This window comes from Aotus nancymaae, unplaced genomic scaffold, assembly GCF_030222135.1.
Source record: "Aotus nancymaae isolate 86718 unplaced genomic scaffold, 86718_ANA_hifiasm-v0.15.2.pri h1tg000049l, whole genome shotgun sequence".
NCBI lineage: Eukaryota > Metazoa > Chordata > Mammalia > Primates > Aotidae > Aotus > Aotus nancymaae.
The window spans coordinates 4481390-4507804 of record NW_026988463.1 but is presented as its reverse complement, the minus strand read 5'-3'; the positions used below and the strand labels follow the sequence as shown (position 1 = coordinate 4507804).

The 26415-nt window shown below is 46.5% G+C and overlaps 1 protein-coding gene, 1 non-coding gene and 1 pseudogene across 2 annotated transcripts in view; 1 reads left to right on the top strand and 2 right to left on the bottom strand.

Annotated features, from left to right (window-relative positions):
• Positions 1–7304, bottom strand: part of CUNH16orf96 (chromosome unknown C16orf96 homolog) — a 48639-nt gene extending 41335 nt beyond the window's left edge. Inside the window, exon 1 of the mRNA XM_064362746.1 lies at positions 6885–7304. Within this exon, the coding sequence (XP_064218816.1) occupies positions 6885–7304 (420 nt within the window). The remainder of the gene's footprint in view (positions 1–6884) is intronic.
• Positions 7305–8935: 1631 nt separating this feature from the next.
• Positions 8936–23148, bottom strand: LOC105709698 (ribosomal L1 domain-containing protein 1-like; annotated as a pseudogene).
• Positions 10004–10065, top strand: LOC135269131 (U7 small nuclear RNA). The gene has a single exon (XR_010337439.1). It is a non-coding gene; the product is annotated as a U7 small nuclear RNA (small nuclear RNA).
• Positions 23149–26415: the final 3267 nt, after the last annotated feature.

Below are 26415 nucleotides of genomic sequence, written 5' to 3'. Positions count from 1 at the left end.
ACATTTCCCTCCATGGAAACGAGGAATGCAAGGGCACTTCATGACACTCTGTGAAGGTGATACCAATGTCATCTGAGTATTTGTTACTATTACTGCAATCACTGCAACCTCGGTACTCTAACAGCCCAAAGTGTCTTCCATACCTTTAAGTAATGTTATGAAATACTTAAAATCCAATTGTTACTTGTATTTTATTTATTTATTTGAGAAAGAGTTTTGCTCTGTTGCTCAGGCTGGAGTGCAGTGGTGCAATCTCAGCTCACTGAAACCTCCACCTCCAAGGTTCAAGTGATTCTCCTGCCTCAGCCTCCTGAGTAGCTGGGATTACAGGGAAGCACCACCATGCCCAGCTAATTTTTGTATTTTTAGTAGACGGGGTTTTTCCATATTGGCCAGGCTAGTCTGGAACTTCTAAGCTCAGGTGATCTGCCTGCCTCAGCCTCCCAAAATGCTGGGATTATAGGCATGAGCCACCTCGCCCAGCATTAAAATCCAGTTTAAATGTGAAATCATTTTCACCTGTGCAATATATAGCAAGTGCTTTCCAGTTGCTTCGGGAGTAAAATGGGGAGGGAGTCAAGAAATAAAGAAACCGACAACAGGTTGTTAGCATCCCCTTAGACCGGACTTCCTAGACCCTGTGCATGCAGATTGCATCACCTGAGGTGCAGAAGCTGCGTGCAGGTTTCCAAGTCTGATAATGACCAAGAACAAATTAGGAGGGCAGAAGTCCAGGAATGGGCTTCACATAGCCAGCCAAAAACACTTCAAGGCTAAAAACAAAGTAAAATCAGTTACCATTAATCTTTTGGAATCACACTTTGTTGCACAGGCTGGAGTGCAGCGGCTGATTTTTGTATTTTTAGTAGAGACAGGGTTTCATCACGTTGGCCAGGCTAGTCTTGCACTCCTGAGCTCAGGTCATCCACCTGCCTCAGCCTCCCAAAGTGCTGGGATTACAGGTGTGAGCCACTGGGTAATAATAATAAAAAGAAAAGTTAACGGACGGTGAGCGCAGTGGCTCAAGCCTGTAATCCCAGCACTTTGGGCCAAAGCGGGAGGATTGCTTGAACCTAGGGGTTCCAGACCAGCCTGGGCAAAATGGCAACAGCCCATCTCTACCAAAAATACAAAGATTAGCCAGTGAGGTAGCACAGGCCTGTAGTCCTACCTCCTCAGGAGGCTGAGGTGGGAGGATCACCTCCTGGGTTGAGCCCAGGGAGGCTGAGGCTGCAGTGAGCTGAGATTGTACCACCGCACCCCAGCCTGGGCAACAGAGTGAGACCCTGCCTTAAAAATAAAAACAACAGGGCTGGGCGTGGTGGCTCACGCCTGTAATCCAAGCACTTTGGAGGCCAAGGCAGGTGGATAACCTGAGATTGGGAGTTTAAGACTAGCCTGACCAACACGGTGAAACCCCGTCTTTATTTAAAAAAAATAAAAATAAAAATAACAAAAAAACAAAAGTTAACGGAGTGAATAAAGGTTTTGTAAATTCATAAAAGAACACGCACACTTCTCAGAAAGCTTTTTTTTTTTGACAGCCTTGCTCCATTGTCCAGGCTTACTGCAGCCTCAACCTCCCAGGCTCAAGCAATCCTGCCTCAGCCTCCTGAGTACCTCAGACTACAGGCACATGACCATGCCCAGCCAATTTTGAAATTTTGGGGGTAGAAAGGGGGTCTCGTCATGTTGCCCAGGCTGGTCTTGAGCTCCTGGGCTCAAGGGATCCTCCCACCTCAGCCTCTCAAAGTGCTGGGATTACAGGCATTAGCCACCACACCTGGCAATCCTTTCTCTTGAACAACTGTAGAAAGAACTGATTCCCCAGTAGCTTCATGAAAGTGAACCAGTTACTGCTGAAGAAGCTGCAGGATTAATGGCTTAGTTGTAATGCAGTGGTGATGCATCTAATTCCCTTGAAAAGACCAAAAAATTAAAACTTTTCTACAATACAAAAATCCCCTAAGCCTTGGACCCACAATATTATGGAAGCAGGGTTAGACGAAACAGTCTCAACAACAAGCAGCTGACATCATCCCTCGTTTTCGCCTATGAGGCCAGCTGCAAGAGGTTATCATTATAGATGAGAAAAAGCCAGGCCTGAAGAAGGCAGACGGGGACTCTCGAAAGGAAAATTGTCCCTTCAACATCATTTGCCAGGCTACCCCCAGCAGCCTTACTAGTTGGTGGTGCAGACAGTTAGCTATGCAGTTTGCACCATTCTAGAACCAGCTGCCATGGCAATTCCCTTCAATGGGTCATTGTGGGAACCTCAGGCAACTTCAATCAGACCGGGACAAGGCAAGATTCTCTAATGATGGGGACATTCCTTAGCTGCACAAACAGTTCTGGAGGTTGCACACCTAGGTCTGAACCTGTCCACAAGCCCTTTTTGTGAGCTGGTTGGGTTGCCCTGTTGAGCTGCTCGGGGTACCCGTGCCTTCTAGAAGCCTTCATCCATCAAGGCAGACCAGGAGGCAAGCTGCCTCTGGGGTGCCAGCACCTCGGATCCTGGTATCCACCTGTCCTGCCAACAAGGCCCCCATAACATGCCCTCAGCCACACCAGGCAGCCCTGCCTCTAGTAACAATTTTTGTCTTAAAGTCTATCTTGTCTGAGAAGACCCCACTCTCCTTTGGTCACTGCTTGAAAGGAATACAAGGAATAGCTTTTTTTTTTTTTTTTTTTTTTTGACACAGAGTTTCAAGCTTATCGCCCAGGCTGGAGTGCAATGGCACGATCTCACGATACCGGCTCACTGCAAACTCTGCCTCCCGAGTTCAAGTGATTCTCCTGCCTCAGCCTCCCCAGTAGGTGTGATTATAGGCACCCACCACCACACCCTGCTAATTTTCGTATTTTTAGTAGAGACATCACCATGTTGGCCAGGCTGGTCTTGAACTCCTGACCTCATGTGATCCACCTGCCTTGGCTTCCCAAAGTGTTGGGATTATAGGCATGAGTCACGGCGCTCAGCTGGAATATCTTTTTATATCCTTTTACTTTTAACCTATTTGTATGTTGTCTTTTTTTTTTTTTTTTTGTAGAGACAGGGTCTCACTCTGTCACCCAGGCTAGAGTGCAGTGGAGCAATCAGAGCTCACTGCAATTGCCAACTCTTGGCTCAAGCAATCCTCTTGCCTCAGCCTCTCGAAGAGCTGAGATTACTGGCACACGCCACCATGCCTGGCCCTATTTGTGTCTTTGAATCTTGTTGTTTTTTTTTTGCCCGCCCCCTCTCCGCCCGTGTCTTCGAATCTTAAGTGTGTCTCTTGTAAGCATCATATAGTAGTTAGGTCATGTTTTATTGTTTGTCTTTGAGATGGAGTCTCACTCTGTTGCCCAGGCTGAACTGCAATAGGGCGATCTCAGCTCACTCAACCTCCAGCTCCCAGGTTCAAGCGATTCTCCTGCCTCAGCCTCCTGAGTACCTGGGACTACAGGCACATGCCACCATGCCCAGCTAACTTTTTGTATTTTTAGTAGAGACACGGTTTCACTGTGTTACCCAGGATCATCTTGATCTTCTGACCTCATGATCTGCCCCCCTTGGCCTCCCAAAGTGTTGAGATCATAGGTGTGAGCCACTGGGCCCAGTTTGTTTGTTTTTTTTAATCTATTCTGCCAATCTCTGCTTTTTTTGTGGTGAAATACACATAATACTAAAGTATAAAAATATAAAAATATTTTAGTACTAAAATGTTAAAATATAAAAGTATGAAATATAAAAATACCAAGAAAAATTAGCCAGGTGTGGTGCCAATCACTTGTAATTCCAGCTACTCAGGAGGCTGAGGCATGAGAATCACTTGAACCTGGGGGGCAGAGTTTGCGGTGAGCAGAGATTGCACCACTGCACTCCAGCCCAGATGACAGAGTGAGACTCTATCTCAAAAAAATAAAAATAAAGTGAACAATTTGATGGCATTTGGTATGTGCATCACTATCTACTTCCAAGACATTTCATTCTTCTAAAAGGAAATCCCGTCCCTATTAGCAGTTACTCTCTGTTCCCCTCTTCCAGAGCCCCTGGAAACCACTAATCTACTGTCTCTATGAAATATACGGATTACGCCTTTAGATGAAATATCCAGAATAAGGAAATCCGTAAAACAGAAAGCAGATTAGTGATTGCCAGGGGTTGCAGGGAGGAGGAGTAACTGAGGGAAATAGGGTTTCCTTTCGGGGTGGTGGAAATGGCTTACAACTAGATAGAGGTGTCTACACAACAATGTCAATGTATCATGTGCCACCGAATTTCCATTAATTCAGTGTTTAATGTTCACTTTTAAATGGCTGATTTGGTCCAGGCACGGTGGCTCACGCCTGTAATCCCAGCACTTTGGGAGGCCGAGGTGGGCGGATCACATGAGGTTCGGAGTTCGAGACCAGCCTGACTAATATGGTGAAATCCTGTCTCTAAAAAAAAAGAAAAGAAAGAAAAAAACAATAAATGGCTGATTTTATGTTAGGTCAATTTCCCCTCTATTTATTTATCCCTTTTTGTTGTTGTTGTACTTTGGGCTCTGGGGTACATGTGCACATCCTGCAGGATTGCTGCATAGGTATATACATGCCATGGCGGTTTGCTCCATCCCTCCCTATTTATTTATTTTTAATTTAGTTTTTTGAGACGGAGTCTTGCTCTGTCACCCAGGCTGGAGTGCGGTGTTGTCATCTCTGCTCACTGCAACATACACCTCCCAGGTTCAAGCCATTCTCCTGCCTCAGCCTCCTGAGTAGCTGGGTTTACAGGTGCCCACCACCACGCCCAGCTAATTTTTTTTATTTTTAGTAGAGACGGGGTTTCACTATGTTGGTCAGGCTGGTCTCAAACGCCTGACCTTGTGATCCACCTGCCTCAGCCTCCCAAAGTGCTGGGATTACAGGTGTGAGCCACCGTGCCTGGCCAAATTATTACTATTATTTTTAGACATAGGGTCTTCCTCTGTCCCCCAGTCTTGAGCCACTGTTTACATGCATGAGCCACTGCGCCCAGCTTATTTTCCCTTTCTTATTCCTTCTTGGGCTGCCAGTAATTGAGCACTGTCCATGTGCTGGTGGGATTAGCAGGACTCAGCAGTCAAAGGTAGGCCAGGGTCAGAGGCCCTGCCTTGGATCACAGCTCCCTTGCCCACTGGCTGCTGGGCCTTCAGCAAATCAGTGAGCTCCTCTAAGCATCAGTTTCCTCACCTAGAAGACAGAAGAAATGCCTCTTTGATGCTCCTCACGGGGCTGGTTCTTGTAGGTTCTCACTCACTTGTGTCTATCACCCCTGATAGGCCGGGCGTGCCTGTTCACCATGACTACCCTGGTACCTCTCCCATGGTAGCTCCTCCAGGCATTTTTTAGAAATTGGGGTGAGAAGGCCAGCTGCAGTGGCTCATGCCTTTAATCCCAGCACTTTGAGAGGCTGAGGTGGGTGAATCACGAGGTCAGGAGATCGAGACCATCATGGCTAACAGGGAAAAACCTCGTCACTACTAAAAACACAAAAAAATTAGCCAGGCGTGGTGGCACATGCCTGTAGTCCCAGCTATTCAAGAGGCTGAGGTAGGAGAATCGCTTGAACCTGGGAGGCAGAGGTTGTAGTGAGCTGAGATCACACCACTGCACTCCAGCCTGGGTGACAGAAGGAGACTCTATTTCAAAAAAAGAAAAGAAAAGAAAAGGAAAGGAAAGAAAAGAAAAGAGAAAGAAGAAAGAAAAGAAAGAAAGAAAGAAGGAAAGAAGGAAGGAAGGACAGAAGGAAGGAAAGAAAGAAAGAAGAAAGAAAGAAAGAAAGAAAAGAAAGAAAGAAATTGGGATGAGGCTGAGCACGGTGGCTCACGCCTGTAATTCCAGCACTTTGGGAGGCCAAAGCAGGAGGATCACTTGACCCTAGGGGTTTGAGACCAGCCTAGGCAACATAGGTAGACCCCGTCTCTACAAAGAATACAAAAATTAGCCAGGTACAGTGGTGCACACCTGTGGTCCCAGCTACTTGGGAAGCTGAGGTGGGAGGACTGCTTGAGTCTGGGAGGTCAAGGTTACAGTGGCTGTGATTGAGTCACTGCACTCCAGCCTGGGTGACAGAGTGAGATCCTGTCTCAAAAAAAAAAAAAAAAAATTGCAGTGAAATTCACCTAATGTACAATTAGCCATTTTTAAGTGAACAATTCAGTGGCATTTAGTACATCAGGTTGTACAACCATCACCTCCATCTAGTTTGAAAACATTTTCATCACCCCAAAAGGAAACTCTGTCTCCACAAAGCAATTACTCCTCATTCTCTCCTCCTCCCAGCACCTGGCAACCACTGCTTTCTGTCTCCATGGATTTGCCTATTCTGGACATTTTGTATAAATGGAATCATATACTAGATAGCCTTGTGTATCTGGCTCCTTTTCAATACTTGATGGAGGCTGCAAGCTTGGCGTTTTGATTGTGACTGACTCCAAAGCCTACTTCTTCCCACTCTGCATAAGGGAATGGCCCATTGTAGAGGAATAAGGAACAAGATGCCCAGGAGAGGGCTGGGAGCAGTGGCTCATGCTTGTCATCCCAGCACTTTGGGAGGCCAAAGTGGGAGGATCACTTGAGGTCAGGAGTTCGAGACCAGCCTGGCCAACATGATGAAACCCCATCTCTACTAAAAATAAAAAATTGGCTGGATGTGGTGGCATGCGCCTGTAACTCAGCAACTAGGGAGGCTGAGGCAGAAGAATCACTTGAACCCAGGAGGCAGAGGTTGCAGTGAGCCAAGATTGCACCACAGCACTCCAGCCTGGGTGGCAGATCGAGACTCCATCTCAAAAAAAAAAAAAAAAAAAAAAAAAACGCCCCTGGAGAGAGCAAGGGGTGTGGTGGGGAAAGGAAGTGTCTGGCGGCTGGGGACATACCTTGGCCAGGGCTTCGTCGTGAGCCTCCACTGTCTTCCGGAGCTTGATCATATGCCACAGGTCCTGGGCGGGCTGGCCAGTGCCCTGGCTGCCTTCCAGCAGCTGGGCGGTAGAGGGCAGGTCCTTCAGCAGGGCCAGCTGGTTCTCTATCTTGTCGAGGCGGCTAACTACGTGGTCGAAGACATTGCTGAGCCTCTTCATGGGGTTGAGGATGGGCTGGGCGTCTCCTTCCCTGGGCGCTATGACCACCTGCGAGGGCTGCAGGAAGTCCTCGTCCCCCGAGAGGACCTTCTTGAGCTCAGCCATGTGGATGTGCTCCAGGATGCCCTGCAGCAGGAGGTTCAGGGCCTTGAAGTTCAGCACCCCGCACTGTGGAATGGCGATGTTGGCCAGCTCGGTGAACGTGACTGAGAAGCTCATCCTGCCGTCAGTGGGGCTGGGGTTCTCGGAGTCCTTGAGGACAAGGGGTAACTTTCAGTGGTCCCAAGACTACACGGACTGGTCCTCAGAGGCTTAGGGAAGTGGCGGGTCACAGAAGTTACGGAGGACTCTTTGTTGTGGCTGGAGCTCAGACCAGAGTCTCTGGTTGCCAGGACATCAGAGAATGTGGTGAAGTGGGCGTGCTTCCGAGTCTGGAATGGGCAGGGTGTTCCCAGGTGAGCCTCACCCAGAATAGATGCTCAGTTAATAGTGCGTAAATGTTTGAATAGCTGATGGCAGCCTCTTCATTCATGCCTTCTGGTGATGTAAGACTGGTAAACTTTTGCTAGAAGCGCATAGGGAAGGGATTGGAGAGGCAGCTCCCTCCTCAGAATGCTCTTAACTCTAGGAAGAAGATATGTTTCTTAGAGTTAGGAAGACCCAGGTTTCACGAAGGGATAAGAATCTGAGGTACTGGCCAGGTGGGTGCGGTGGCTCATACCTATAATCCTAGGACTTTGGGAGGCAAAGGTGGGAGGACTGCTTAAAGCCAGGAGTTTGAGAGTAGCTTGGGCAACATAGTGAGACCCTGTGTCTACTATATATATATATATATATATAAAATATATATATATAAATATATATATAAATATATATATATATAAATATATATATAAATATATATATATATAAATATATATATATATATTTTTAGAAGGGGTCTTCTTGCTCTATCATCAGGCTGGAGTGCAGTGGTGCAATCTCGGCTCACTGAAACCTCCTCCTCCCAGGTTCAAGCAATTCTCCTGCCTCAGCCTCCCGAGTAGCTGGGACTACAGATGTGTGCCACCGAGCCCAGCTAATTTTTGTATTTTTAGTAGAGATAGAGTTTCACCATGTTGGCCAGGATGATCTCGATCTCTTGACCTCATGATCCACCTGCCTCAGCCTCCCAAAGTGCAGGGATTACAGGCATGAGCCACCATGCCCAGCCAAGAAAAATTTTTTTAAGTTTTTTTTTTTTTGAGAAGCACTCTGTATTTCTTCTATTATATTAGCAAATACACAGAAGGACAATTTAAAAACAGATATTATACCCAGGAAACAGATGTCAGAATTACCTATGGAGGTTTTTAAAAACTCTTTTATGTCCAGGCCTGACACTTGGAGAAGGTTGCAAAGTGGGTCAGGACCTGAGTATTTCTAAAAAGCTCTTGAGGCAGCTCTGAGGTTTCTTTCCAGTTAAATCACTGACTTTAGGTCGACTGGGATACTTTGGTTTTTTGGGCTATTTTTAGGGGTGTGGGAAGCTTTTCTCGCAGATTTTCTAGGAGTGGTGAAGAACTTGGCGTCTGGCTTTTTAAGAGTCTGTCTCGCATCTTTTTTCCCCAGCGAAGGAGTTTTTTTTCCTTCCCTGCCTCTTCTTTGATTTTTGGCTTCTTCCCTGGGTCTTTCTCTGGGGTCTCAGACTCTGCAGTTTTTGGGGTCTCAGATGCTGGCAAGGCCTTTCTTTTTATTTATTTATTTATTTTATTTTTTTATAGATATGGGGTTTCACCATGTTGGCCAGGTTGGTCTCGAACTCCTGACCTCAGGTGATCCACCCACCTTGGCCTCCCAAAGTGTTGGGATTACAGGTGTGAGCTACTGCGCCCAGCCAAGGCCTTTGTTTTCTTCCCACGAAATGTGTTGGGATTAGGACTCTTTGTTGGAGACTTCTTTCCTGTGGCATGTTTTTGAACCTCTGCATTTTCATTAGCTGGAGTCTTTCCTTTTGGGACCAGCTATGGTATTTCATCTTCAGATTCATTTGTCACTTTACCTTGGGCTTTTCCTTTGCCATGTTTTTTCTTCCCGTGCTCTGGGGCCTATTCTCTCTTGGATTCAGGTTTCTTCACTGTAGTGTTACACGTTCAGGTGCCACGCCGTCTTTACTAAGGACTGATGAAGCTTGCCAGCCTGCTGCCTCTTCTTTCTGTTTTTGTTCCTTTCCTTTTGCTTTTCAAGGATTTTTCCTCTTCGTTTTCTCCTTGCCGCTTTTTTCTTCTTATTAAGTATAATTTTTTTGGTGGCTTCATCCCAATTGCTGACAAACAAGGAGAAGATGGGAAGGGCAGCTGATTTCTCAGTTTTCACAAACAGGAGTTTCACACTGTCCCACTTCTCTGGCAGTTTTTCTGAAAGTCCTTTAGTGACAGAAACAGTGTTTTCAGTGATGTGCTCAATTTGCATTCCAATGTGATGGATGCATATAGCAGGGCAAGACCCACTTTTAGAAATGTTTAGGCCGGGCGTGGTGGCTCACACCTGTAATCCAAGCACTTTGGAGGCCAAGGCGGGTGGATCACCTGAGGTTGGGAGTTCAAGATCAGCCTGACCAATATGGTGAAACCCCGTATTTAGGGGGAAAAAAAAAAAAAAAGAAATGTTTAAGACCGTTCTACCTATACAATCATTGATCTCTCTTGATAAATTCTTGGACAGAAGGTTTACAGATACTGGAACTTACTTTCTTTGATAGAAATGTTTCCCAGTGAGTGAGGGTAAGAGCCACCTAATTCTGGCATCAGTAAGGATGAAGTCAAAAGTGCTCAGAAGGCAGAGCTTGGCTTCAAAGGCTTTATATTCCTTCTTTAGAGTTTGGAGGGGAATAATCTGAGAAATGGTTTTAATTCCATGCTTGTTTAAAAGCTTTCTGTAAGTGTTACAGCTCTTTTAGAATTTGTCTAGCAGGCTTTCCAGTTTTTGCCAGAAAGTCCCTTTATTTTAAAAAATAAATAATTTTTTTTTAAAAAAGCTTTCTGTAGAACTGTTCTGTCTTTTCAGGGGTTGAATTGGGTTCATGCTTCGTAAATAAATGGATGTCTTCTAAATCTGATCAAATACCATGAGGCAAGGACAGTCTGACTCTCAGTTCTTTACTTGGAATTTTCCATAATATCACCATCAAAAATAAATTTTCATTCTCATTCAAAAGCAACTCATAATCATTCTTCCTGGACTTGCCATGTGTCAAGAGAACAATCCACTGCCTTTCTAACCTGCTTCGTCCAGTGGCTTCTGTGCTGTCAGGGTCACTGGTGTCGAGGCGCAGGTTGCAGTCGAGGCGTGAAGGCCAAGTTCTCCCTTTTGTTTTCACGTCATGAAGATGCACATGTAGAACCCACTGCTGACTTCTCGGGCACACCTTTTTTTTTTTGAGGCGGATGTAGGGTCCAGCCCTGCAGGGTCCTGTGAGTTCCTCCCTGCTGGTGTGGAGACGAGAAACTTGTGAAAATAAAGACACAAGACACAGAGATAGAGAAAAGAAAGTTTGGGCTCGGGGGTCCACTGCCAACCAAAATTCGGAGTCTGGCAGTGGCCCGAGTGCCTGGACACTCTGACTTTTATTAAGTACAAAACAGGAGGCAGGGAAGGTAGGGTGAGGTAATGGTGGTCAGTGATAGGGTCAGGTAAATCACATGTCTTGGAGACAGGGGCTCAGGATTTTCAAGAAGCTGAGGCGAGGAGAAAACCTAAGGCATCAGCACTTTTTTCATACTTGTCAAGAAATAACAAGGTCACTAAGATTTATGTTACTATTACTAATTCTTATCCTTTGAGAAAGAGAGGAACCAGGTGCAGAAGCAGAACATGAAGGTTGACATGGAACATGACCGCCGAAGCACAGCATCGCAAACAGACAACCCCTGGATGTCTGCAGCCCTCCCTGACAGCCATCAAAACTACCACGAAAGCTAGGAAGAGCGGAGTTTTCTCATAACTCCCCCAAGGAAGGAGACGTCTCAGCCATCTTGGATGTCTCCTTCCCTAGCTGGCTAAACAGCAGGAACCTTCCCAGCACTGGTGCTGCCGCACAGCCAAGGTGCCCTCCAGCAGCCCTTATGCAGGCGTCACAGAGGGCTTAAAGTGTCTTGCCTTAGGGTCACCTCTTTTTCCAATGCCACTTCAGTCCCATACTTCTTGACCTGAGACTTACTAGTAAGATTAAAGATTATATGATTATATATGTTATATATTTATAATTACATGTGAATAGCTATGTGATTATTTATGATTATATATATAGGAGTAACTAACTATATCTCGAATTCTTTCCTAATTCTATATTTATATGAGAGCAGACTGAGGCCTCAGATCCTTGCCTTGGCTCCTGCAGGGTTCTCCCCCATAGGCAGAGTCTCTCTGTATCACCTAGGCTGGAGTGCAGTGGCTCAATCTTGGCTCACTGAAACCTCCACCTCCCTGGTTCAAGCTATTCTCCTGCCTCAGCTTCCTGAGTAGCTGGGATTAGAGGAATGCACCATCACACCCAGCTAATTTTTGTATTTTTAGTAGAGACAGGGTTTCACCATGTTGGCCAGGATGGTCTCGATCTCTTGACCTAGTGATCCACCCGCTTCAGTCTCCCAAAGTGCTGAGATTACAGGTGTGAGCCACCATGCACGGCCACAAAAAATTTTTTAAATTAGCTGGTTGTGCAGGTGTGTATCTGTAGTCCCAGCTACTCAGGAGGCTGGGGTGGGAGGATTGCTTGAAGCCAGGAGTTTGAGGTCGTAGTGAGCTAATGATTGTGCCACTGCACTTAGCCTGGGCAACAGAGTGAGATCTTGTCTTAAGAAAAAAAAAAAGAAAGAAAGAAAAGAAAAAAGAATCTGAAGAACTAAGTTCATTTCTGGACACATCCAAAAGCCCCCTGCAGTGTTCCATTTGTGTGTGTGTGTGTGTGTGTGTGTGTGTGTGTGTGTGTGTGTGTGTATGTGTATGTGTATGTGAGACAAAGTCTCTCTCTGTCACCCAGGCTGGAGTGCAGTGGCATAATCTCAGCTCACTGCAACCTCTGCCTCCTGGGTTCAAGCGATTCTCCTGCCTCAGCCTCCCAAGTAGCTGGGATTACAGGCGTCTGCCACTATGCCTGGCTAATTTTTGTATTTTTAGTAGAAACAGGGTTTCACCATGTTGGCCAGGCTGGTCTTGAACTCCTGACCTCAGGTGATATGCTTGCCTCGGCCTCCCAAAGTGCTGGGATTACAGGTGTGAGCCACCACATCCAGCCAAGTGTTCCATTTTCTGGGAAAGAAAGCCAAGGTGGTGGGCCGGGCGCAGTGGCTCAAGCCTGTAATCCCAGCAGTTTGGGAGGCTGAGGCGGGTGGATCACGAGGTCAAGAGATCGAGACCATCCTGGTCAACATGGTGAAACCCCGTCTCTACTAAAAATACAAAAAATTAGCTGGGCATGGTGGTGCGTGCCTGTAATCCCAGCTACTCAGGAGGCTGAGGCAGGAGAATTGCCAGAACCCAGGAGGCGGAGGTTGCGGTGAGCTGAGATCGCGCCATTGCACTCCAGCCTGGGTAACAAAGAGCGAAACTCCGTCTCAAAAAAAAAAAAAGAAAGCCAAGGTGGTAAGAAGGGCGTTGTCCTTTCTGGCCCATGCATGTCCCTGCCCACCCAAGTGACAGTGCCCTTGCCAGACTCTGCTCTGCTCCCTGCTTGAACTGGGCTCTCTAAGACCTCTGTGCTCCCAAGCAGGGTCTCAGCCCTGCTCTGACATCACAAGGACATGGCCATGAGCCAGCTGCCAGAGGACCATGAGGCTGCATGGAGGTATGAGGTATTGTCAGGCTCTGCGTGGGACAAGAATTCTGTGAAAAGAGAATCCCAGCCTCCTTGTAGATTGCTTGAGCCCAGGAGTGGAGTTCGAGACCAGCCTGTGGGACATGGTGAAACCGTGTCTCTAAAAAATGTACAAGGGCCGGGCGCGGTGGCTCATGCCTGTAATCCCAGCATTTTGGGAGGCCGAGGCGGGTGGATCACGAGGTCGTGAGATCGAGACCATCCTGGTCAACATGGTGAAACCCCATCTCTACTAAAAATACAAAAAATTAGCTGGGCACGGTGGCACATGCCTGTAATCCCAGTTACTCAGGAGGCTGAGGCAGGAGAATTGCCTGAACCCAGGAGGCGGAGGTTGCGGTGAGCCGAGATCGCGCCATTGCACTCCAGCCTGGGTAACAAGAGCGAAACTCCATCTCAAAGGAAAAAAAAAATGTACAAAAATCAACTGGGCATGGTGGTGTGTACCTGTAATCCCAGCTACTCAAGGCTGCAGTGAGCTGGGATTGCACCCCTGAACTCCAGCTTGGGCAATAGAGTGAGACCCCATCTCAAATAAAGCAAAACAACACAACAAAACACAAATTGCTCCTTGACCAGAACTGATCTGGCGGCCACTCTTGCCAATGGCTAAAACCGTGAGAGCAAGAGCCCAGGGAAACTTCTTCTGAATTGAACACTGAGATATTTTCAGGGATGTTGTGATGAATAATCCCATGTTCTTCACTTCACAAAAGATGCTGCTGCTGAGGTCATTACTACTCCATCCACAAAATCTAGCTCTTCAGCCAGGCGTGGAGGCAGACAATGAGATAATGGCTGGGCAAAGGTACCCAAGGAGGCCCCTCTGGGGAGGTGACATCTGAGCTGAGACCTGAGAAGAGGGCATTCCTGAGCTCTTTCAGAACAGAGACCTTCTCTTTCTTCTCTTTCTAGTATCAGAACACAGATCCCTGCACATAGTAGGTGCTCAGTAAGTATTAGGTAAATGGATGATAGCTCCAAAGGAGCTGTCAACACTCATGGGGCCATATTACTGATAGAAATATTATAAAATGAATGGTAACATTGCAACCATCAATGTTTCTTTTAGAATAATTAGGCATTTAAATGTGGAGATTTGGCAATACCATATGAACAACGGAACTCTCATCTGCTCTGACGGAGCGGAAATTAGCAGACGCTGGAAAACTGATCGGCAGGGTCTGTAATGCTGAAAAACTGCACACGCTATGACCAAGCCAGGCCAGCCCTTGATCGGAACCCACAAGGAATCGACATATACCACGCACACGATGTTTGTGACAGCACTACTCAAACTAGCTACAAACTCCCACCTGGGACTGCCCAGACACCAGTGAACAGAAAAACAAACTGTGCTATATTCAAATAATAGACCATGACACAGCAGTGAGAATGAACAAAGACAACTACATGTAACAGCGTGATGAGCTTCTTTTCTTTTTTCTTTTTTGAGATGGAGTCTTGCTCTGTTGCCCAGGCTAGAGTGTAGTGGCACGATCTCAGCTCACTGCAACCTCTGCCTCCTGGGTTCAAACAATTCTCCTGCCTCAGCCTCCTGAGGATTATAGGAACGCGCCACCATGTCTGGCTAATTTTAATAGAGACAGAGTTTCACCATGTTGGTCAGGCTGGTCTCAAACTCCTGACCTCGTGATCCACCTGCCTTGGCCTCCCAAAGTGCTGGGATTACAGGTGTGAGCCACCGCGCCCTAGCCAACTTTCATATATAGAAAATTGAGCAAAATGACATATATATAAAAGAGTTCGGCTGGGCACAGAGGCTCATGCCTGTAATCCCAGCAGTTTGAGAGGCTGAGGCGGGTGGATCACGAAGTCAGGAGTTCAAGACAAGACTGGCCAACATGGTGAAACCCTGTCTCTACTAAAAAATACAAAAATTAACAGGGAATGGTGGCTCATGCCTGTAATCCCAGCTACTTGGGAGGCTGAGGTAGGAGAACTGCTTGAACAGGAACCTGGGAGGCAGAGGTTGCAGTGAGCCGAGATCGCACCACTGCACTCCAGCCTGGGCTATAGAGGGAGAGTCCATCTCAAAAAACAAAAACAAAAACAAAAAAAGGTTCATGCTGTTTGAAACCATTGCTTAAAAAAGTCCCAAAACTGCAGCCATAAAAAAGAATGAGTTCATGTCCTTTGCAGGGACATGGATGAAGCTGGAAAACATCATCCTCAGCAAACCAACACAGGAAGAGAAAACCAAACATCGCATCTTCTTACTGATAAGTGGGAGTAGAACAATGAGAACACATGAACACAGGGAGGGGAACATCACACACAGGGGCCTGTCGGGGGGTAGGGGGCAAGGGGAGGGAGAACATTAGGACAAATACCTAATGCATGTGGGGCTTAAAACCTAGATGACTAGTTGAGAGGTGCAGCAAGCCACCATGGCACATGCATACCTATGTAACAAACCTGTACATTCAGAACATGTATCCCAGGACTTAAAGTTAAAAAAAAAAAAAAAAAAAAAACGGCTGGGCATGGTGGCTCGTGCCTGTAATCCCAGCACTTTGGGAGGCTGAGGCAGGCGGATCACCTAAGGTCAGTAGTTCAAGACCAGCCGGACCAATATGGAGAAACCCCGTCTCTACTAAAAATACAAAATTAGTCAGGCATGGTGGTGCATGCCTGTAGTCCCAGCTACTTGGGAGGCTGATGCAGGAGAATCACTTGAGCCCGGGAGGCGGATGTTGTGGTGAGCTGAGATCGTACCATCGCACTCCAGCCTGGGCAACAAGAGCGAAACTCTGTCTAAAAAAAAAAAAGTCCCCAAATGGAGAAAACAAATCTTAGGTGTTGGAGGTATGGGGAGTGGTTACTCTTGGGTGACCTCATGCTTGGAAGGAAGCATGAAGCTGAGTTGCAGGGAGTTGGCACACTGGTATGGTCAGTTTGGGAAAATTCATCAAGCTGTTCGCTTCTAATACGAGCATTTTTTTTGAGAAAGGGTCTCACTGTAACCCAGGCTGGAGTGCAGTGGTGCGATCATAGCTTATGCAACCTCAAACACCCGAGTACCAGCAATCCTCCTGCCTCAACCTCCAAGTAGCTAGAACTATAGGTGTGCACCACCTCTCCCGGCTAATTATGTTTATTTTTATTATTGTGGAGATGGGGGTCTCACCATGTTGGCCAGGTTGGTCTCAAACTCCTGGTCTCAAGCGATCCTCCGGCCTCAGCTTCCCAAAGTGCTGGGATTACAGGCGTGAGTCACCGCACTCAACCCTAGCACTTTTCTGTATCAGAAGTTTGGGAATCTGCAACAATTCAAACAAATTAAGAGGTCCACAACGTAGAATCCATTTGGGTTGCTGGCTCAGCTCTAGTGGGCTCCTTCCCAGTTCTTGCTGGATATAAAGACAGATTTTTTCAAAAAAAAAAAAAAAAACTGGCCTGAATATAACAGCTTCTTCTGTCACTTCAGTGTTTGCTGATTCATACCCATGCCAGGAGAGCAGCTTGGGCAGTGACCAGCACCCTCAGGCTAGAACCACAAGACCTGAGGTCTGCTGGGCATGGGCTGTGTGACCCTGAGCCTGTGCCTTAAACCCTCCATGTAGCTTTAGGAGCTGGAGGTAGACATCTGCAGTTTCCTTGTCAAGATGAAGGGAGGTAAAGAGCATGGCATGGTACCCACCACAAAGTGCTCACTGACATTAGCTGCATCTCCCAAAATGAGTATACAATTTTGTTTAGGCTTTCAAGGCAATAATGCATCAGTTTGATGCTGGAGAGCAGGCCAAGGAGGAAGCAGAGGACATGGGAGGAGAGAGGTATCTCCTCAGACCAGTCAGTCTTTGCCCTGATGCACAGAACTGTATTCAAAATGCCCTTGGGTTTTGAATTACAAAAATTACTGTAATCCCAGCACTGTGGCTGGGAGGCTGAGGCGCGTGGATCACCTGAGGTTAGTAGTTCGAGACCAACTTGGCCCACATGGTGAAACGCTGGTCTCTACTAAAAATATAAAAATTAGCTGGGTGTGGGGGTGAGCACCTGTAATCCCAGCTACTGAGAAGGCTGAGGCAGGAGAATTGCTTGAGCCTGGGAGGCAGAGGCTGCAGTGAGCAGATATCATGCCATTTCACTCCAGTGGGGGCAATAAGAGTGAAACTCTGTCTCAAAAACAAAAAAATTACCCAGTGTATGCTCTAACCAGCTCCGATTAACAACAAGATACAGAAACAGGCAAAATGAGTGTATGAGTTTGTTTGCATTGCTATAAAAGAGTACCTGAGACATTTGACTCAGGGTTCTGCAGGCTGTACACAAAGCACAGCGCCAGCATCCGCTCCTGGTGAGGCCTCAGGAATCTTCAAATTGTGGAAGGTGAAGGGGAGCCAGCATGTCACATGGCGAGAAAGGAAGCAAGACAGTGGGAAGATGCCAGGCTCCTTTTTATTTTTTTTGAGACAGGGTCTCCCTATGTTGCCCAGGCTGGAGTGCAGTGGTGTGATCTCAGCTCACTGCAATCCTCCACCTGCCCCCCAGATTCAAATGATTCTCCTGCCTCAGCCTCCCATGTAGCTGGAATTACAGGTGCCTGCCACTGTGCCGGGCTAATTTTTGTATTTTTAGTAGAGACAGGGTTTCCCCACTTGGCCTCGAACTCCTGACCTCAGATGATCCACCCGCTTTGGCCTCCCAAAGTGCTGAGATTAGAGGTGTGAGCCACTGTGCCCAGCCGGTGTTCTGTTTTGACATGGTACTGATTGCACTAGTGAGTGAGGTTTGTGAAAATTCTCCAAGGTCAACACTCATATGCACTTTTCTTTATGGGGTCTCCATATGAGAATGAGTCCTTATTTTAACTCTGGCCTAAAAGAACTAAACTAAGAGATAAACGTTATACCCCTGGGTCTCTGTGATGCAAACTGCAAGTCGGGAAAGGAAAGGCAAGGAAAAGGGACTCCACCACATCCCCATGCCACTGTGTTGCCAGCAGATGGCACTGGTTGTAGAGAAGGTGGAAGGGCTCCCGCTTTTCTTTTCTTTTTTTGAGACAGAAGCTCACTCTGTCACCCAGGATGGAGTGCAGTGGCGATATCTCTATGCGCTGCAACCTCTCCTTCCCAGGTTCAAGTGGTTCTCCTTCCCCAGCCTCCTGAGTAGCTGGGATTACAGGCACCCACCACCATGCCCGGCTAATTTCTGTATTTTTAGTAGATACAGGGTTTCACCATGTTGGCCAGGCTGGTCTCAAACTCCTGACCTAAGGGGATCTGCCCACCTCGGCCTCCCAAAGTGCTGGGATTACAGGCATGAGCCACGGTGACCGGCCGAGCTCCTGCTTTTCATACTTTTAGGAGCAAAAGTTCTTGGGAACCCCATGGGCTACCCTGCTGAACACAGGCAGGTGTTCCCCCACTGGTGGAGAATGGTCTTCTGGTAGCATGTGCCACGAGGTGCAAAGACACCTGTCACTGAAGATGTGCCCAGCATACAGTGCTCCTGCTACCCCACTTGTGGTGAAATCTGGACTAAAAATAAAAGGTGGCGGCTTTGCAGTCCCAGTGTGAGGCTCAGAGGTGCGCCTTGGGTGCCAGGGAGGAGGAGCTGTGTTCTGCAGAAAGTGAACGTTGCCCAGGGAAAGATGACACAAGCAGCTCCACTGCAAGCCTGATAATAACACTGCTCGGGGTAGCCGTGAGCTCCTGATCTGACAGCGAGTGAGGTAGAACACAAGGAACATCGTCCTGTCTCTGGGCCTGCCTTTACTTTGTTATTTCATCCCACGTCTGAATTCTTCTGGAGCTGCTTTTTGTGAAGCCCCGCCCCTGTGTTTTTGATAACAGCTTTACTAAGATATAATTCACCTAACATATGATCCGCCCATTTAAAATGTACAATTTAATGGCTTTTAGTATATTTGTAGATGGTTGCAAATATCATGACCATCAATTTTAGAATATTTCATTATCCTAAAAAGAAAACTCAGCCAGGCACAGTCGCTCACGCCTGTAGTCTCAGTTACCTAGGAAGCCGAGAAAGGAGGACTCAAGATGGTTTGAAGTCAGGAGTTTAGACCAACCTGGCAATATAGGGAGACTCCATCTCTTAAAAAAAAAAAAAAAAGAAAGGAAGAAAAAAGAAAATCCTTACCCATTAGCACTTACCTCCCATTTCGCCTGAACTCTCCCCGCCCTAGGTAACCACTAATCTATTTTCTGACTGTCTGCCTCTATGGGTTTGCCTAGTCTGGACATTTTATGTAAACTGAATCACACAATAAGCGGGCCATGCGGAGTGGTTCACACCTGTAATCCCAGCACTTTGGGAGGCCAAGGTGGGGGGATTACTTGAGGTCAGAAGTTTGAGACCAGCTTGGCCAACAAGGTGAAACCCCATCTCTATTATAAATACAAAAAACTATCTAGGTTTGGTGGCAGGCACACCTGTAATTCCAGCTACTTAGGAGGCTGAAGCAGGAGAATCACTTGAACCCGGGATGTGGAGGTTTCAGTGAGTCAAGGTCACACCACTGCACTCCAATCTGGGTGACGGAGCGAGACTCTGTCTCAAAAGAAAAAAACAGTAAGTGGTCTTCTGTGACTGGCTTCTTTCACTTGGGAATGGCTTCTTTTGCCATGGGCAATGGCTCATGCCTGTAATCCTAGCTCTTAGGAAGGCAGAGGCAGGAGAACAGCTTAAGCCCAGGAATTAGCGACATGCCTGGGCAATATAGAGAGACCCCATTTTCCACAAAAAGAAAAAAAGACAAAAAAGAGAGAAATGGATGGCTTATTTCACTCAGAATGTTCTCAAAGTTCATCTGCATTGTAGCATAGATCAATGCTTCATTTATTTGTATGGAATGAATAATACTGCATTATATGGAGCAATCACATGTTGTTTATCCATTTATCAGCTGATGAACATTTTGGTTGTGTCAAAGAAAACCAGAGCTGTCAGGTGTGGTGGCTTATTCCTATAATCTCAGTACTTTGGGAGGCTAAAATGGGAGGACTGCTTGAGCCCAGGAATTTGAGGCCAGCTTGGGCAACGTGGTGAGATCCTGTCTCTACAAAAATAGCAAATAACAAATAAATAGCTGAGCATGATGGCACATGCCTGTAGTCCTAGCTCCTCAAGAGGCTGAGGCAGGAAGATCACTTGAGCCTGGGAGGTCAAGGCTGCAGTGAGCCATGATCGTGCCACTGCACTCCTGCCTGGGCAACACAGTGAGACCCTGTCTCTTAAAAAAAAAAAAAAAGAAAGAAAAGAAAAAGAGGCAAGATGGCTCACACCCGTAAAACCAACACTTTGGGAGGACAAGGCGGGCGGATCACAAGGTCAGGAGTTTCAGACCAGCCTAACCAACATAGTGAAAACCCATCTCTACTAAAAATACAAAAATTAGCCAGGCATAGTGGCATGCCTCTGTAGTCCCAGCTACTCAGGAGGCTGAGGCAGGAGAATCGCTTGAACCTGGAAGGTGGAGGTTATGGTTAGCCGAGATCGTGCTACTGCACTCCAGCCTGGGCAAAAAAAAAGAAAAAGATAAAAAGAAGCCAGAGCTCAACAGTAGTTGAAGCTGTAAAAACAGATTTTATTCAGGACTACTGCAATAGCAGGGAAGAGACCTCAGTACAGAAATAGGCTCAACTCCGACTGCAGCAAGGAAAAGTAGAGATTTACAGCCAAGGAGTGGGAGGCGGGTGCTGTTGGTGGATGGAAAGTTACTAAGAGAGTAGGGCAATTCTTTGCTAAATTGATTCTAACAAGATTCTTGCTGAAGGCAAGTAAGGGTGATCAAATAACACCTGGAGGATGATGGGGGTTGTGAAACTTGGTCAGATATTCAGGGGGGATTCCGGCTTAATCAGTTTTAAAGAATTCTTGCTGAAACTGAGCACCTCAGCTGGGTGCAGCGGCTCATGCCTGTAATCTCAACACTTTGGGAGGCTGGAGCGCAAGGATTGCTTGAGTTCAGGAGGTTGAGACCAGCTTGGGCAACATATCAAGACCTGTCTCTACGACAAATTAAAAAAAAAAAAAATAGCCGGGTGTGGTTGCATGTACCTGCAGTCCCAGCTACTTGGGAGGCTGAGACAGGAGGATCGCTTAAGCCTGGGAGCTTGAGGCTGTAGCGAGCTATGATCACACAACTGCACTCTAGCCTGGGTGACAGAACCAGACCTTGTCTCCAAACAAACAATTGGGTGATGCAAAGACAGACACAGAAGTCCAAAAGTTGAGGTCTGCTTGGGGAGACGATTCAGAGGAGCACCCAACTCATGTCTGGTCAAGTAGAACTTTTGTCAGTTGTTTTGACTTTTTGGCTATTATGAATACAAACATTCATGCTACGACATGAATACCTGCTATGCATATTTGTGTATTACAGGTTTTCATGTGGCTATGTGTTTTCATTTCTCTCAGGGGCAATCCTAGGAGTGGGATTTCTGGGTCACATAGTGGCTCTATGTTCAACCTTTCGAGGAATATAGCCTTTACGTTTGCACATACACTTCAGTCGTCTTATCTAGTCCCTGATTCCTGTCAAAATCAGGTGAGAGATGACAATTTCATTGTTGTTTTTTTTTTTTTGAGACGGAGTCTCGCTCGGTCACCAGGCTTGAGCGCACCGGTGCTATCTCAGCTCACTGCAACTTCTGCCTCCTGGGTTCAAGCAATTCTCCCTCAGCCTCCTGAGTAGCTGGGAATACAGGCACGTGCCACTATGCCCAGTTAAGACAATTTTGTTTTTGTAGGTGAGGGAGCTGAGGCCCAGAGCCCTTAAAGGCTAACAATTAATACCAGCTGCCATTGGTCTAAGGGCTGACTGTGTGCCAGGCACTCTGAGCAGTGACCTAAATGCATTAAGTCATCCCATCCTCACAACAGCCCCATGAAATTGGGATTAGGTTTATCCCCATTTGGTAGTTAGAAAAATTAAATATATAAGCATGGAGGCTAGATACGAAATTTTAAAAAATGAAATAAAAAGAAAAATTAAATATATGTATTTTTGAGACAGGGTCACCTCTCTCACCCAGGCTGGAGTACAGCAGTGTGATCACCAGGCTCACTGCAACTCCTGCCTCCCGGCTTTAAGTGATCCTCTCACTTCAGTCTCCAGAGTAGCTGGGACCACAGACATGCGCACCACACCCAGCTATAATTTCTGTATTTTTGTAGATACGGGGTTTGGCCATGTTGCCCAGGTTGGTCTCGAACTCCTGCACTCAAGTTATCTGCCTGTCTTGGCCTCCCAAAGTTCTGGGATTACAGGAGTGAGCCATCGCACCCATTCAGAAAAATGTATTTTGGAGAGGGCCGTGAAGTGGTGTGGCGTAAGACTTGAACCAGCTCCAGCTGACTCATTTCCAGCTCTCACTGGCTCTCGAACCCTCCACTACTTGGTCGGCTCCAGAGATCAGCAAGATTTCACCCAGCGCCTGGCACGGTAAGGTTCACATTGACTGTTCTACCTGACTTTTATTGCATGGGACACTTGGGGCCACCCCTTTGCTTATGCTAGGCCCTCTTCTTAGTTTTCATCGGTCCTTCATCTGGATCCATCCCAGAGCCCCTTCCCTTCCCTTGGGTCTTCCTGCCTCAAATTTCCACTCCCTCTACACTGTCAGAATGATTTGTCTAAAACATGAATCCTGGCTGGGCACGGTGGCTCATGCCTGTAATCCCAGCATTTTGGGGGGCCTAGGTGGGAGGATCACTTGAGGTCAGGAGTTTGAGACTGGCCTGGCTGACGTGGTGAAACCCTGTCTCTACTAAAAATATAAAAATAAACCAGTTGTGATGGTGCATGCCTGTAATTCCAGGTACTTGGGAGGCTGAGGCAGAAGAATCCCTTGCCAAGAGGCAGAGGTTGCAGTGAGCCAAGATCACACCACTGCAAAAACAAACATAAAAAAATAAAATAAAACAAGGATCTTGGCTGGGTATGGTGACTCACACCTGTAATCCCAGCACTTTGGGTAGCCAAGGTGAGAGGATCACTCGCGCCCAGGAGTTCAAGACCACCTTGGCAACCTAGCAAGACCCTGTCTCTATTTTAATAATTAATTAATTAATTGAAATATGAATCTGGTCATATCACTCAGCCCAAGATTCTCAACATTATATCACCCCCTACCTACCAAACAGGATACATTCTAAATGCCATAGATTGGTCTATAAGACCCTCATCTTTCCTCACCCTCTGCCCTCCTCCTTCATCGCCTACCATCCAGCCATACAAAACTGCTTGCATTTCCCCACACACTCTGCATTTCATTTCTCTGCAACTTTGCATCAGCAGCTCTCACTGCTTGGAGTGCCCTTCCCCACTTCTTTCAACTGGGGAATCCTACACATACTTGAAGTCTCAGTTTAAATGTCCTCCTTGCTGAAGCCCTCCTTATTCGGGCACTCCCTCTCCTGAACTCTCAAAGCAGTCTGTTTTGACATCTTGAACGTAAGCTATTATATTAGTCTCCCGTGCTAGACTGTGTGCACTTTTGAGGACAGAGATTGGGCTTTATTACATGTTGTGTATTTCCAGGCGTAGAACAGGACCTTGCTTGGTCAAATGAGTAAATGAATAAATATTCTAGATCTGTACTATCCAATACAGTAGCCACAAGCCACATGTGGCTACTAAGCCCCTGAAATATGGCTGCTCCAATTTGAGATGTCCTGTAAATATAAAGTACACACTGCATTTCAAAGACTTAGTGTGAAAAGAGAGTAAAATAATGTCATTGATAATTTTTTTTTTGAGACAAAGTTTCGCTTTTGTCACCCAGGCTGGAGTGCAGTGGCGCCACCTCGGCTCACTGCAACCTCTGTCTGCTGGGTTCAAGTGATTCTCTTGCCTCAGCCTCCCGAGTAGCTGGAATTATAGGCGCCTGCCACCACACCCAGCTAATTTTTTGTATTTGTAGTAGAGACGGGTTTCACCGTGTTGGCCAGTCTGGTCTTGGACTCCTGACTTCAGGTGATCCACCGCCTTGGCCTCCCAAAGTTCTGGGATTATAGGCGTAAGCCACCACACCTGGCTGATAATTTTTTATGTTGACTATTGAAACAATATTTTGGATATATTGAGTTAAATTTATTACTAAAATTAATTTCACCTGTCTCTTTTTACACTTTTAATGTGGTTACTTGAAACTTTTTATTTTTTAATATTAATTTTTATTGTTTTAGAGACAGAGTCTCACTTTGTTGCTCAAGCTGGAGTGCAGTGGCACAATTCTAGCTCACTGCAGTCTCAAACTCCTGAGCTTAAGTGATTCTCCTGCCTCAGCTTCCCAAATAGGTGGGACTATGGGTGTGAGCCACCACATCTGGCTAATTTTTTAATTTTATAGTTTTTTTTGTAGAGATGGAAGACTCACTATGTTGCTCAGGCTGGTCTCAAACTCTTGGCCTCAGCCTCCCAAAGTGTTGGGATTACAGGTGTGAGCCACAATGCCCAGCCTGGAAATTTTGGAATTATATATGTACTGGTCTCCCAGCCTTCTAATTGCCTCTCTTGGTCTAAACCATTCTCCACACCTAGTCAGATGATCCTGTGAAATGTCAATCAAATCATATTAAGTTCAGTCTCATTCTCTGAGGTAGATTGTTGGTTCTAGTAAGTTGCCACAAACACTAAATTAGCAAATACTGAACCACTGCTTCTGGGGGAACTACCGGGTTAAGTTCCTGTGAGCCTGTGGGAGCAACATTTTTGTTAACCAATCAATACATAACTGTGTTTTCTGGGTGTTTTTGTTTAAAGGCAACTTAGTTAACATATACTGTTGATTCAGGGTAGTCTCACTCAATTGCCTGCACCAAGTGAACTGAGCACAGCTGTTTTCTCCTTAAGGCATATCACCACATTCTTGCACTTAGGAATGCCAGACAGCACTTCCACACTACACTAAGGGCCATTTGAAACAGCAGAATCACCAACAAAAAGCACAAAAATGAGAAAAAGATGACACTAAATAGACCAAAAAGGAGACTTGTAGACAGCGCTGTCCTGTTCTTTTTAGAGACAGAGTCTCGCTCTGTTGCCCAGGCTGGAGTGCAGTGGTGAAATCCCAGCTCACGGAAGCCTCAAACTGCTGGGCTGAAGCGATCCTCCTACCTCAGCCTCCTGACTGGCTGGGACTACAGGCGACTGCCATCATGCCAGGTCAGCGTTGCCTTATTTGACCTCAGCGGAGAATGTGCAGGATCCTTATGTCCACAAATGAATGAGAAAGCACCACAAGTATTGATTTTGGGGTTAGAAATAAATGTTAGTGAATAGGGAAATTTGCAAACACAAAATCCATAAATAATGAAGATTGAGTGCCATGTTACTGCTTAAAACTCTTCAAGGGCTTTAAATTCCACTTGAAATAAAATCTAAATTCCAGCCAGGCATAGCAGCTTATACCTATAGTCCCAGTTACTCGGGAGGCTGAGGCAGGAAAACAGCTTGAGCCTAGGAGTTCTGTCACAGTGAGCTATGATCATGTCACTGTACTCCAGCCTGGGTGCCAGATCAAGATCCTAGCTCAAAAAAATAAAAATAAAAAAGAATCCAGAGGTTTTTTTTTTTTCTTGTTTCTTGTTTGAGATGGAGTTTTGCTTTGTCTCCCAGGCTGGGGAGCAGTGGTTGTGTTCTCAGCTTGCTGCAACCTCTGCCTCCCAGGTTCAAGCAATTTTGCTGCCCCAGCTTCCCAAGTAGCTGGGATTACATGTGCACACATCCAGCTAATTTTTGTATTTTTAGTATAGACGGTAGGGGGGTGGGTTTCACCAAGTTAACCAGGCTGGTCTCTAACTCCTGACCTCAAGTAAGCCACCTGCCTCGTTCTCCCAAAGTGCGGGGATTACACCAGTGGGTGAGCCGCTGTGCCAGGCCAGAGTTCTTAAAATAACCTACAAATCTCAGCATGATTTGGATCCAGCCTACCCCACTGACACCCTCACTTTGTCGAGTCTCTCACCCAGAGGCATTCCAGAATAGAATGTATTTTTTTTTTTTTTTTTTTTTTGAGACAGAGTCTCACCCCATCGCCCAGGCTCTAGTGCAATACCTGCCTCCTGGGTTCAAGTGATTGTCCTGCCTCAGCCTCTGGAGTAGCTGGGATTGCAGGTGCATGCTACCACACTCGGCTAATTTTTTTTTTTGTATCTTTAGTAAAGATGGGGTTTCACTATGTTGGCCAGACTGGTCTTGAACACCTAATCTCATGATCCACCCGCTTGGACCTCCCAAAGTGCTGGAATTACAGTCATGAGCCACCGTGCCTGGCTGTAGAATGTCTTTTCTATTTCATGACCCTGCCTCGGCATCATCTTCTTTGAGGGGCCTTTTCTAAACTCCCTGTCTAGAGGCACCACCCCGTAACTCTGTTAGGGCATCCCTTCCTCTTCTTCACAGTCCTGGCCATTTTGTGGTTTCCTTGTATACTGTCTGTAAGAATAGAAGCACCTGAGCATGTAGCCATCAAGTGGGTT